Genomic DNA, 14,565 nt, shown 5'->3' on the forward strand with positions numbered 1-14,565 from the left:
AATTAGCAACTTTCTGTGCTATAATCATTGCAAGGAAGGCCACTTTGTTGATGACAGTAGGAAAAATAAATTATCACTAAGATTAAAACGACTAGGAAAAATCTCTGAGGCCATTTAACATTTGACATTTGCCTTGATTGCATTCTTTGAACAAACCTAGTTCGAACAATGAAACTCAATTAAAAGTTGCCTCCGATTTGGAGCCGTCAACATCTAGAGGGCTTCTTCTCTTTGCTTAAATCAAAAGGTAGGAATTACGTAACGACGAACCCTCCAGAAGTAAACTTTCTGAATTTGGTCTTTAAGGGAGAAAACCCATGATAGTAATTTAAACTTTTGTTTAATCCTAAAAAAGTGTCTTTTTAACATCATTGAAATATTGTAATGAAAAACCAAACAGACAGATGGGAATTCGCTTAGTCTGTAGGTTTGCTACGGCTGGTGTATTATGTAAATCTTTGATTATGTTTTCTAGAAGAAAATTAAGACAGTGTATACTAATAATACCCATAAGCCATAACATTAACTTGTATGGTTTGTAGTAATTGATTGCACAAGCTTACATTCGGCCCATGTGGACGAGTCACTCAGTCTACAATTAGTACGTTAGAGGAAGTCTCTTGATTAAAATTTTTTCGATTGAGGTGTTGCGAGAGAAGGATGATGTGGCACTTTACCGCTGAAGGGTGTGAAAGGGTTAGTCATGAGAGACATTGTTTAGTAGACACTTTTGAAACCTTGCTAACACAGCGCTATACACTAGAGGAGTAGGGGTGAACAAAATTCCTTAAGTTAGGTTTATGTTTAGAAAACTATAAAAAAAAAACTTTTATAAGGAGAGAAAACTAATTTTGAATTAATAAGGGGTTTTAAGGTTTCAGGTAGCTCGATGTGTCTCAATTAAATCCACTCAAATAGTGAATTATCATAATTTATATATTCTATGTAATGTAAAGTAAAATAAAAGTCCCAAAACTTAACTAACCTGTCAGAACTGACCTGCGTAATACACAGAAACACAGTCAAACTTCATATAGAAGATGAAAAGGCATGATTTGTAATGGATTACTGACATTTCTACATCAATTCAAATCACAAAATCTTGACGGAGAGCAGATAGTCTAGCTAATAAATTATTATAAAAATTAGTGTACTTTCCATCTTCTCTACTTACATCAATCGTAAACTTTGTTTTAATTAATCAAAACACTTTGCAAAGATTGTAGAGACAAATATGAAAGTTTTTTAAACAAAACAACAGCGTTTAGCCAGCTAAAAATACGTTTTTAAGCATTTGCTATTCAATTTCTTTGAGGAAGTGCCTTTTCCCCAACCTCTGCAACCATATTCCTATTTATACCCCCTCAAAAAATGATCTTCTGGCTCCATGTACTTATTTCTTCATACTTTCCACCTTTAGCCAATTAATAATTCTACAAAATTCAAGCAATCCTTGGTTTGTTGCTAACGCGGCTATTTGTGTTTAGGACTTCAGATTGAGGATTAGATTGGACCCCAACAAATCAAAACGAGTGTAGAGGGTTTTGTACTTCTAAAGGAGTTGCCGGATCTACCCTAAAACCATGCCTCTGGTGTGGATGAAAAATAAAAGGGGTTTCCCTACGGAATACCTTCATGGTTGTTATTGGAATTTGTCAAGTTTTTTGTATAAGTATGAAATATTCTACACTTCCATACGTATTATTTGGAATAAAGAGCACAACGAGATAATATTTAAGCCTATACAAACGTAAGCTTAACCAAGCACTTTTACGTTTGGAGCTATCTGAACGGGATTTAAAAAACTAAAATGTCGATTAAAATCAACTCTTTATTTAATTGTTGGTGTTGGTAAGTTTATAATATTAATATCATGAAAACTATCCATCATTAGTCAAACAAATAAAAAAATAAAGATATGCATGTGTAGAGTAAAAAAAGTAGATTACACTTTTTCATATGTTTTTTGTACACGGACATTTGTCTGGATTGTTGTTTACATAAATTAATTGTTTTTCCCAGCGTTAACCAGGTTTTGTACTTAACCATGATGAGATAGGTCCTTTAAATCTGAAGAAGAAATAGGATTCCCAATCCCGAAACGTCTTGAGGCACGTGTTATTCAGTGATGGAAAATGTTCACACAAATCTTTGTCAATATTTTCAAAAACACATTTAATCAATCAAATAAAAAAATTTAATATTCTTTTATATTTATTGGTCATTATGACCCTATAGCTTACACCCTACTGATACTATACAGGTTCTATTGTATATTTCTGGTACAGGAAAACGCTGATTGTATCGGTAGCATAATATTAATTAGTACTAATTATTACATACCATGTATTACATTGGTATTATTTACACTGTCCATGTAAACACAGTAGCACAGTATAGTTTGATTGTCTTGTGTACATATTTGAAGATTATTTCTATTTTAAATAACTATAACATCTGGCTAGGTATTCTTGCTATTTTTTACCATATGGTATGATTTTTGTTTTCATATGTTGCTTTTGCTTGGAAGATAACCTTTGATTTGTTCGTTCTGGTACTTTTACTGAAATAATATAGTTGTTCAATTATTCTAAACTCTAAGCTTTTTAGCGAACTTCCCATTAGAATAAACTATTGCCGTAGGTGGCATGGTAAGACCTAGACCCGGGATCTGGTTGATTTTCGTTTTTATTTCCCCAGAGAGAAAACCCCCATCTGTTCAAAATGTTATATGTATCCGTAAACACCTAACCTCAAATTATTTTGATCCGATTTTAAATAAAGTTCGGCATGGATTTGTAAGGCTGGATAAACTAGAACGATTTCACAAATCAGCAAAATCGGGTAATAGGAAAAGGTTTTTATGGGGGTTTGAAGTTTTTAAATAACTCGTTTTATCATATTTTGCCAATATAAACAATCCATTTTGTATTACAGTCATCAAGTAGAGCTAAAAAAACGAACAATTTTGTACGTTGAAGCACTTTCTAGAATTAAAAATTACGGAGAAAATAAAACACCCAAATTTAAAATTTCTACGTTATTTCTATGTAGAAAATTAATACTGTTGTAGATTACTTGATTACTTGGATTCAAATTGGACGATGGGTTTTAATTGATACACTTACGCGTCTATAATGTCTTTGTCCCTAAGCAAACCTTCCTTAGCACTTATGTATTTAACCTCCATAACCCCCCCCCCCCTCTCATTTGGATTAATCTAACGGCCCCATTACATTTAGCACAAATAAACAGTCGGGTTATACAACCATTAGCCGCTTAACTACACTTAAAACGTTTGATAAAGATAAAGTGCAAATTTGATCATTCGAAACTTTAATTAAATAAGTGTATTTATTCCCAAATAATGGTATAATACGCGTACATGAAAGTGAAACTGGTGTTAACAAGCTTACATAAAGATAAATTGCCTACTTAAATTATTTTCTAAAAAAAAGAAAACTAAATTGGAAACAACAAAATATTATATTAATGTAAAGGTTGTAGAGGGTTCTCGTTGTATCTGTCACCTATCCTTTTAGTTTTATCATTGAATATACAACGTTATAATGTTAATTCATTTATAATAACTTTGCCTTTGTTATTATTACATAAAATCATACACATGTAAAACATGTACTCTTAAAACTAATGTTTTCGTCATTGGTGCACTCATACGTAGCTGTACATGAAATACACATCAAATCAGGATTTGGATTAAACGATAGGATGGAAAGCCCAATTGAAGTTTCCAAAGTTAATGTAAACTTTATTGCCCGTTAATTAATTTGATATTTGAACCACTATCATATCTTTTTCTACAAAAGGGAAAGAGCGTTTACAAAAATAGCAAAGTTTCCACCACTACCTACTGTCGGGGTAGTAGTCATTTCATTTTCTAAGAACCACAAGTGCACCCTGTAAAAAAAGGCATGGCAGGTTGGTAAAACGTTTCATGCGTAGCACTGTATCCATTTGTCAAATAGTTCGATATTTAAACTACGATCACAATTTCTGCATCCAAAGAACCAAAAAGAAATGTTAAAAATCATATAGTTCCATTCTTTCACGACCTAGAAATTTGCAATTTAAAACTTTACATGTATCTTTTTACCTTTCAGTCCCCAAATCGTATCACCAAAATCAATGCGTGTTCCAACCGAGTAACAATGCGAATCACGTAACCGAACCGTGGAATTAGCTTTTATTCGGTCTTTCAACAGAACTAGTGAACTCCAAAGCTAATAGCAGTCGTGCGATGCAAGCTAAGGTGTAACGGAGTATCAGAAACTGTTACCTAATGTGTAACGGAGTATAAGAAACTGTTACAGTAAAGTAAACTCTATCGTGTAAATAAACTGTGCAGAAATAGAACTGTGCTTACGTGGACAATCACCTGGGCTAAAACATACTGTGATACACTATTGCATTGCTTTAAGTGGTAGTTTTCTATTGTAAAGTTATTCTGGTCTAAAAGATTGTGTAATTTTCTTTTTACTAGATAGCTAAACGCTGAGTTGGGCTTTACAAAGTGTAACAACGATATTATCACATAGCTGAAATGTGAAGCCAATGGTTGGGGAAATGGAGAAGTCGTCCGTGGATACAAATAGATACATAAATAAACATAATTGGTGTTTGGTGAGATTTGACCCGAGTTGCTAAGCAAGAAGTCATGCGCTCTAACCACTACACTAAGCCGTCCACACTTTAAATTGCTTACAACAAATTTAATTAAATACAAAGGACACAGGCAAATTGATATAATTAGTATAGGCCGAAATTATAAATTATTATATTAAATACAGGTAACAATTTCATTAACTGTGTGTGCATAGGCTACTGCAAATATAATGCAAAAGTATTTAAAAATCGTTATGGTGAATATATTATGTCATATAAGTCATATATTATGTCATATATGTCATATATTATGTCATATTATGTCATATTATGTCATATATATTATGGTTTGGATTCTCTAATGCCCGCTACCTTTGTTTGTATACCTTTACTATATAATGTAGCTTATCGAGTATAGCCTAAACTCCTTACTTTTTTATTTTCCTATCGAGAACATGGGATTGTTTTAATTTGGTTATTTAAAGATATGTTAAAAGTTTGTCAACAAAGGAGAAATGGTTCCTTTAACACCCTTCTCAAAGCGCGTGTATGTATAAGTATAAAAGAGGATGTTTGTATATTTGTTTGGCAGTGATAAACTCAGACACCGCTGAACCGATTGCCACGAAACTTGGTAAATACGTGTAGAATTTCATGGAATAGGTTTATACACCATCAATTTCGTGATCCGTCCAATCGGCTCCGCCCCAGTGGCTCTGGAGTTTCCCATGTTAACCTTATGAGAAATGGAATTATTAATGAATCTTAACAGCTGTTTCAATTAAACAAGTTGGTTCTGTTCTATGATGTTCAATAGCATTAAAGTTACAAGGATTACCAACAGGGTGCAGCACTATTATTTCTTTTACATTTATGAAAACAGCTAATTTGCAACCAAAAGGTGAGTGAGCATAGCGAACGAACTTCAACCTGGAGGCGAGTTAGCGTAGCGAACGAGCTAACCTGAAGGCAAGTGAGCGCAGTGAACGAGCTCCAACCTAAAGGTGAGTGAGCGTAGCGAACGAACTTCAACCAGGACGTGATTGAGCCATGAACGAGATCATCTTGAAAATTAAGAAGTTAAACGGGGCAAAGCCCGCGGGTTACAGCTAGTTTGCTGTAAAATAAACACACTATCACGTATGTCAATATATAATTTAATATTAAACTGCTCAATGCGACAACGAACATACACTGAAACGACTAGAAATACACAATGTAAAGACAAAGGTGAAATTATAGTGGAATAATCGACCGTTTACTAAAAGCCTTCCGGTAGCAAGGGTCGAAAGTCAACCGGGCGAGGTCGGGTTTAAGGTGGTAATTAATTAACAGTGTTTGGCTGGAAAGCAGCTGAAACAATGCCGCCATTGTACAAGATGGATGGCAGTCGTGATAAATGAGATGTGACGTTGCTGTGAAATGGGGGGGGGGGGGTAAACTGTACTACGAAGTATACACCTTACACAGTACACTGTAATGGGACAGGTACATGTAGTTATACACAGTATGTATTAATTACAGTATACATACTGTAATGTAAGGAGTACACCGGACCTATCAGTTAGTACAATATACAGCACTGCAATTTGAGAATCTTGTCTTGCTCTTGCATTGTAATGCAAGATTTTTGCTATAATTCTCAACGTATAACGCTTATATACAGGGACATTATAGGCTTCTTTGAATGCATAAAACTGCTACAACAAGAGGAACAAAGTTATGCTCAATAATCGATGCTGACAATATAATTTGCTACAGTAGTTTTAAACGAGTAACCTTTTGTACACGAATTGTCTTAGCTATAGGTATCACATGGAACCGAATCACATTTTTAGTGAGCACCGAACTGTTTACTTGGTGTTATAGGAATTTGCACATTAAACTTTTCGTACACAAAAAGGGTGTTTAGCACAAAATCCCACTAAATCACGTTTTCCAGAGCACCAAATTATTTAAAATTCTTCAGCACCGGATGATAATTTAGTACACAAAGACAATACTGAACAAGTGACAACTAAGGATAGTTGAACTCCCCTCTAATCCTACCCACCGGGCCCAGAAGTGAAGATTCTTCTTGTTTGCCCAGGAGGTAGGATTCTAGGGGTAAAGCACTTCGGCGACCCATCTACTCGAGGTTGTGACGTGACTCATCGGGACTTGCCAGTGGGGTGTTTCTTCAGGATCTAGTCTTTTTTAGCCTAGAGTTAGTGACTAACCTCGAGTATCTCATCTCCCACGCAGATTCCCCCGGTCTTGAAGGCAGAGCCCTTGGGGTTGATGCCGCAGACGAACACTGCCATACGGTTGCGGTCCTTGTGCCCGGCCAGACTGATGCCCAGCCCTTGGTGGCCCTTCTCCAGCTGCACCATGACCACGCCCGGCCCCAGGTTCCCATACTTCTTTTTCACTTTATCTGTAACCGAAGAATTACATCAATCCAACTGATCATAGTAAAATTATGCACACTGCTGGGAATTTTAAAATCTGGGTGGTAGTAATTAAATTACGCAACTACGAACCTACCAGAATGTTTCTACATATGTTGTCTTTATTGGAAAATAGTGGTAATTGTTAGTAATGGTAATGCACACAGAATTAAATTACGATAATGACTTCTGCATATTCGGGTTTTCATGTTGGATACAGTTGTTGTTTCCAAGGATGATATGCAGGTGCGATATTCTGTTATAGCATGGTAGCTGAGTGGTTAAAATTCTCAATTAACAATCAGAAGGTCGCTGATTTGATCCTTAAAATAGTCAGAACCTTTTGGTACTTCAAAACTGTACCCAGCTGTAATTCCTCATTGGACTAATAAATGGAACTGGCTATAGCTGAGTGCTCGTAAAATCTACCAAATGTAAAAATAATTTTCCGTGAAATTAAGATCCTTGCATTTTATATCTAAAGACTACGACAAAGGTTTCTGGTTCCTGAAAAACACCAAAGACGTTGAATATTGCAAGTAAACATTATTAGTCCTAATGCAAAATCACGATCTTTTTACATGTTGGTTACGTCTTCGATGATGATAATTACGACTAAATGTTGTTTATTTTACGTTGTATTTTTTCAATAGTTGTCTTAATCTTGACCATAAACTGGGACGGGTGGCATCGTCCTGTAATCCAGCTACTAGGAGATTACGAATTGTGGATATTTATAGGCACGCACTGTGGATGCGATACTCCCGCACCAGTGACCTGAAAATTAGACCAATTCGGTAAAAATGTGGTTCCAATTCCACTATAAACTGTAGGTCCATTAGTTGCCATTGGCTGTATGGGCCATTAATTAACAGCTGTGTCTAAGGTATATTTCGGCCTTAGTTACTAACAAGACTACAAGATCGCGCCCCTCATCCTACACTTATCTCCATTCATACTTGGCTTAAAATACCTACTTTGTATGGTCGCCATTTCATTGAAAAGTATTAATAAAAGTATTAAAGTATTGAAAAAGAGGAGATGCAAACGTTAAAAATATTATTGTATTCGGCCATAAAGGTTTGTTTTTAATTAAAAAGAAATGAATCGTTACCCAAAACAATTCTATATCTTCATACTACTTATTGGGATGAAACAATCTATAATACCATCTATGGGATACTTAAAATGTGCCCAACAACATTTAGCAAAACTTTGTTGATTACAAGAAATCAAAACACTGGCTGAGTTCACGGTTGACTAGATCAAGTCCCTACATCACAATACATTATCTCGTCTCCCCCAACGCGGAGAAGGAAGCTACAGTTTATCTGCCCAAGGGACAGCTTTATGTCCTGCCTTGTGATGAGCGATGAGCAAAGTTAAATGACAGATACGGTTGCAGAGTAAACAGTGTGTGGGTTGTGTTATCTAGCGATTCTCTCAACCCCAGAGAACACCCCTTGTATCTCCCTCATATTGGTTGTTGGGAGGGGGAGGGGGGCACAAACAATAGGTAGCGATTGCATGAGAGGTCTTTACAGAGGTAGTCTCTGTGGAAGGAGGGGGATTAAAACATAAACTGATGAGGAACTAGTGGAAAACTTGTTACCAAAGAATTACCGCGAAATTGTCAGTAGTTTCAAGGATGTCGGAGCCCTTTCTGAGAATGACTAGTAGTGATTTTGAATATTTGATTTCAATGATCGGACATAAAGTTCAAACTGTGGAAAACAACGTGAAGCGATTTCTTCCATTGTGTCATGTCAGCTAACCAAAACACCCAAACGAGGGTACCTAACATGAATACCCAGATTTAAAAAACAACAATAAAAAATACGGTAAAACCCCTAAGAAGAATCTGCTCCGATTATGAATGATCCTAAAAACGCCACTAAAAGAACAATGCAGGAGTTTTGTGAACACTCTGCAAATCGTACTTGGCAATTACAAATGTGTCGACTACATGAGATAACAAACTAATTTCGATGTAGTTAAATTACAAAATGCTAAGTGAATGATTAGAATAGAGTAACAATTGTGTAGCGGAGTTAGTGCAGCATAAACGTATCCCATACACAGTATTATATTGTCTTTGCCCATACCCATACCCTTTATAATTCTTTGAAAATTAATTTCATTGAGCTGAATGAGAGGAAGTAATGCTGATTTTCTATATTGATTGAATGAATTATTATGTGAGATGTTATATAGTATCGTCCATCACTGTATACTAACACCCTACATGTAGTCTAATGTCAGTATGTCTAATGACCGAGTTTGAAGAGACTAATCTTGTATGTTTATTCTGTGCTCTCTGGTTTGTAGTCTATTCCCCACGCTAGAAACAGTTTTCACGAAGCCAGATCTCAACACATCAGTTTTCCTTCAACAATAGTATTCCCTTCACCAATCAAACGTCAGTCGACACATTGTGATTTATGTTCCACAATCCTAATGTATCTTCTGTGTAGAGAGGACTATCAGTTTTCCTTTGTCAAATGCATTTTGTCACTCCATTTAAAATAGATTTTTCCTTATAACTGGACAGTTTTGAATATTAACTCTGATTTGTAAGTCTCCTATGTTATCTTCATACAAAATTTACATTTTGATCCATCATTTTACAAATCTTTCATTTTCCTTTATAATCATACACCGGTTAGTTACATTGTTTTCTTTTATCTTCAGCAACTTGACCGTCACCTATTTGTATAATCGAATAACTGTTAGGCTTAGGTTCATACACTATCTATTATGTGTTATATGCATTCTATATGTATTTAATTTATGTGTTTTTGTGTTATACCCTATTGGAATTTTTTAAAGTTTTACCCAGGGAACGATCCGGTCTATACTCTAGTCTTGTTACTATTTAATATAATTTAATGTAATGGTCTTAAATACCATCATTAATGGTCCAGGATCTCGCTTGAAATCAAACCAGCGACCTTCACAAGGTGAGCAGGTCGTGCATTAATTGCGCCAAAGAGTTCCTTAATTGTGCTAAGCCCTCAAAGGATCCCAAAAATTGTTCCTTTAGTTACGCAAAACCCAAACCAGGTAGGTACGAGTTGCTGGTAGAAAGAATGTCCTTGTTCATCCTAACCTAACCTAATACTTTAGAAATGATAACCTTACCTAATTTAAACTACTCAGTTATACAGTCTAAGAGGGCCGCCACTGGACGAAGTCAAGGAAGGTATCGGGTGGCTCCCTGGAGTAGTTGGCGCAATTCACGAATACCCGATTAGCTGACTCAGGTCAGTTGGCGCAATTAATGCCCACCCGGTGAGCACTATAACGACTGGGCTACTATACCCTACTATTTTATAGCTTTGTAACGAATACTTTAGCCCAGAAAATATACAAAGCGTTGTGAGCAAACTCAAATAAAATGGTTTCCAAGTTGTTAAAAGGTCAAAATTACACAGACAATGATGCGGATAAGCTTAGAGCTCTGCTTCTCTAAGTAGTTTATTACCTAGGAATGGGGTTAATGTCTGAAAACTCTGTGTAAACAAATTACTGTAAAATCAGTTTTTATTTTATTACAGGGCGCATCTGGTCGTGCATGTAAGTTATAGGCAGAGGTGCACTTCTCTCCGAGTATTGCGGTAATTGTCTATGCGATTCTGTGACTCGGGTGTCCGTAGCCTACTATTCTGTGTGCAATTAAGATACATCAACAAGTGAAACCAAATACGACGACAAACTCGTTTGCAAGAACTGTCTCTTCTCTGAAGATGAAGATCACCACACTTCGAAAAATGCCGTTCCAATATGAGCTGTTTTATACGCAAGTAAACCTGAAATATTTTTTTTTTATTCCTGACCAATGCAACAATCGACATAAAACTCATTCCTACACACACCACGTGTGCGGCCTACTGAAGGAACTCCACACTTTAAAGGCCTGGTTCCACAGGATGCGGAATCTCCGCCGTGCGGTGCGATTTTTTCCGCTGCGGAATTAAAACGACACTGGTTTAATGGAGTTCCCATGTGTGCGGTTCCACTGACTTGCGATTCCGCATCCCGAAATTTCCGTTCCGCATGGCGGAGAAATCATACTGGTCTGAGAGCAGTAGCAGTGCGGATTCCGCCAGCGGAGAAGAGCCATCAAATATTGTGACCATGCAGATGTTTGGGTATTAAGTGTGGTTAAGTGTGGTCAAAACGTGGTTAAACGGGATCTGATCGTGGTTGAAACCTCTTAAGTTTCGTTAAATAAATAGCAAAAATACTAAATATTGGTACATACCTTAGTGTCACCGCTAGTTTCATCTCGGCATTCAATGGTTGTTTGTCTCGATTAGTAGCGTTGATGGGTAACTTAAGTCATCTTTGATGAGATCAACCATAAAGAAAAATTGGTCTTTTGACACACGGAAATACCGCTTAAACTTAGTTTCGTTGTCAACTAAATGATTACGAACCAGAATGTTATACGCCCCTTCACTGTCCCGATTCTTAAATATGTCACTTCGGTCACTGCGACTTGACACTAACAAAGATAAAAGATCGACAACATCATCATCAATGTCATCATATAGCATCAAAGCCAAAAGGGCTTTCCTCTTTCTATCCATACTCGTCGCTAGTTTGGACAGAACTGAATCTCCGCAACGTTATTTTCGCAGTCTGTAGAACCACCCCTCTGATTTTTCGCTGCGTAATTTTCCGCTGCGAAAAATTACGCACCGCATGGCGGAGATTCCGCATCCTGTGGAACCATAGCTTAACCAATGTCATTACACAACTTATCTGCTCTGTGATCTCAACGTCGGAGGCTTTGCCACATAAGGTATACAATAAGGTAGATAACAAAACACGCTTAAAACATGTGCAAATACAACTGTGCTGTCTTGTCAACGTTTTAAGAGCTCTGTTATACATGATATGGCACAGAAGGGTTTAAGGTAGATTGCAGAAATACTTATTATTCTATACTCTAATACGAACTATGTCTGGTTGTGGGTTTGTAGAATTTATCTCGAAATGCAGCGGAAGAATGTTACCTGAAGTTTCGAATAAGAGACTTTTGAGTCTAAATATTCGATTAGTGAAAACCACAGCTAAAACACTCGTATTTTGCCATACGACTCGTTTGAAAATTTGAAAACTTAACACTGGGCTTATGGAATGTCATCATGGCTACGAAAAACAACGAAAATATAGACAAAAGAATCATAACATGAGCTTACAAACGAACCAACACGACAAAATACGGTACAAACGAAGAAACATTTGGGTAAAGATAATATGTACCCATTCGGGTAACTAAAATCAAACGAATATATTTCACCAAACATTGAAAAGAATTTTTAACAATTTCTTGCTCACTTTTTCTTGACAGTAGAATAAAAACATTTAAAAATATTACGTGTAAATGTAAATTACAACAAAACACCTTTTTTATTAGCTGTTATAAATTAAGCAGATAAACCGTCAAAACAATGTTTATGTAAAGATTGGCTCTCACAAAAACGTGGTGTGACTATTATTGACTTCAAATAGATGTGCGTTTCGTGTTAGTGATCTTTGAGTGCGCTGCCATCGACTAAATTTTTCTCTCTTATTTTAAAGTGGATTTTACAATTTATATTGCTCTCTTTTTTCACCAGAAGACAACCGATATTTTACATATACATTATACAAATTATTCAGTTTTAAAAATGGTTGAAAAACAAGAATCTGATTTTAAACGAAATGTGCTTTTTTATCGGACAGAACTTACATTGAAATTGTCTTAAGTTGATTAATAGCTTCCTAATAACTATGTATATATTTAATTCAACGAAAGCAAAGCGATCTTGACTATCAAGTTCATAATGTGTTAAATTATAGTTATTTAGCCGATACAATCTTAGAAACATCTCCGAATTCTTAGGCTATGCAGGATAATCCAATCCAATATTTTTAAACATTTTCTAGATCATATGTTTAGTACTCGAATGAAAACACATCTGCGGTTAAGTTCCCTACAAACACATAGGCTAAGTAGTCAGGTTCAGAGTGTATTTTAAAAGCTAAAAGAGTCTGAAAGGACCGTGTAAGCGAAAGTGTTGCATTCTATCGAGTGGAGGGTCTGCTTTTATGTTACTATTCTCCTATGCTTTTCACCTTATAAGTAATTTACTCCTCTATTCTATGTCTCAATAGTATAGTTTTTATTTTACACAAAATTTTGAACTCTACTACTTTCGTTCTGGGATGGGATAGATAAATCATTTGTATCAAATACATAGCATATGCAACTAATTCTTTTCAATTCTCTTCAGGAATATCTCGAGGTGTCTGTATGAGGACAAATTATAGAAAAGCTATAATTTAGAAACCACTCTACTACAAAGACATCCCATATTTCACACCTTCAACAACATGCAACGTGTACATAGCTTCTTAACACAGAATAATTAATTACCCTTGGTAAAGGAAAACTAGTATTAATTTGTTACAGGCCAATTAAAGATTTTACTTTATCCCATCACTTAATGCAGAAACAGCGACTGTAATCGCTGACGGTGACGGAGTTGGTAGAGTAAGAAAAACATATGTTAGATTTCCATTAGCTATTTTTCTTCTTATTGATTTTAGGTGACGTGATCATCATATGATTTTTAAAACAGAACGAAAAAATTTAATTATCAGTCGTTGACAAATGCCTTGAGTTGAAGACTTAGGCCTAGCCCAAGCTGTAATCCTATTAGGACTAAGTGCAATCTTTAATGATGTGAGCATTCTTCGTTTCCTGATTCTAACGCAAAACACTTTTCCTAGTGTAAAACTGACATAAAAGACGGAAACCTCTATTTATATAATTTGCTAGAATGTTGCCGAACACGATTTACAAAGAAAAACGATCTTTAGATTGTGCAGTAGTGGGATGAGTGAATTTGCAGAATCCAAAATCTAAGCTTATCACACTTAACGTCAGAAGAGCTCATCGTTTACTCGCATTCACAAACAATCCTTACAATCCACGGGATCGAAGCCACGTCTACATCGGTGTCGTGTTGAATTATTACCCAACCACTATTACCACGCCGACCGCGTCCTCTCTGATACAGACATAAATCAATTCTCGCGGCACGAAACCGGCAAAAAACCGGCCCGACGCGTGTTTTCGACGTTGGACGACCGTGTGTTTTATTAAACACACAGTTTGTACGCTTGTACGCTTTGCACGTACCGCTCCAGTATGTACCGCCGTTCCAAGCGTGTTTTCCCATCGCTGGAATTGGAGCGATTTTAAAACGACCGATTACGGCCCTAATAGCTCCTCGGAACCTGTAGTTGTAATGTCCGTTTTTGGACGAAGATAAAAAATAGCGAAACCTACCCATGTGTTTGTAGGTTTCAGAAATGCGTTAGTGGTGGCATCGTCGTTGCAGTTTTATCGCAATAGATAAAACCACGGATAATAGAACATAAACAAGTTCATAAACATCTTACTTCATTGGCCCGGAAATAAATATGTTTGTAATAATATTTAGAAACCGCCAAAAAA

General features: G+C 36.1%; 1 protein-coding gene across 8 annotated transcripts in view; it reads right to left on the reverse strand.

Moving 5' to 3' along the window:
- LOC128996290 (multiple PDZ domain protein-like) overlaps positions 1 to 14,565 on the reverse strand; it is a 395,615-nt gene that overhangs the window by 61,652 nt on the left and 319,398 nt on the right. For all 8 annotated transcript variants that reach the window (XM_054421514.1, XM_054421510.1, XM_054421513.1 and 5 more), the window contains one exon: positions 6,843 to 7,039. In XM_054421514.1, coding sequence (XP_054277489.1) covers positions 6,843 to 7,039 — 197 coding nt within the window. The remainder of the gene's footprint in view (positions 1 to 6,842; positions 7,040 to 14,565) is intronic.

Source organism: Macrosteles quadrilineatus, unplaced genomic scaffold (assembly GCF_028750875.1).
Source record: "Macrosteles quadrilineatus isolate MER2022 unplaced genomic scaffold, UCM_ALF_1.0 Scaffold_6__1_contigs__length_79288215, whole genome shotgun sequence".
Classification (NCBI taxonomy): Eukaryota; Metazoa; Arthropoda; class Insecta; order Hemiptera; family Cicadellidae; genus Macrosteles; species Macrosteles quadrilineatus.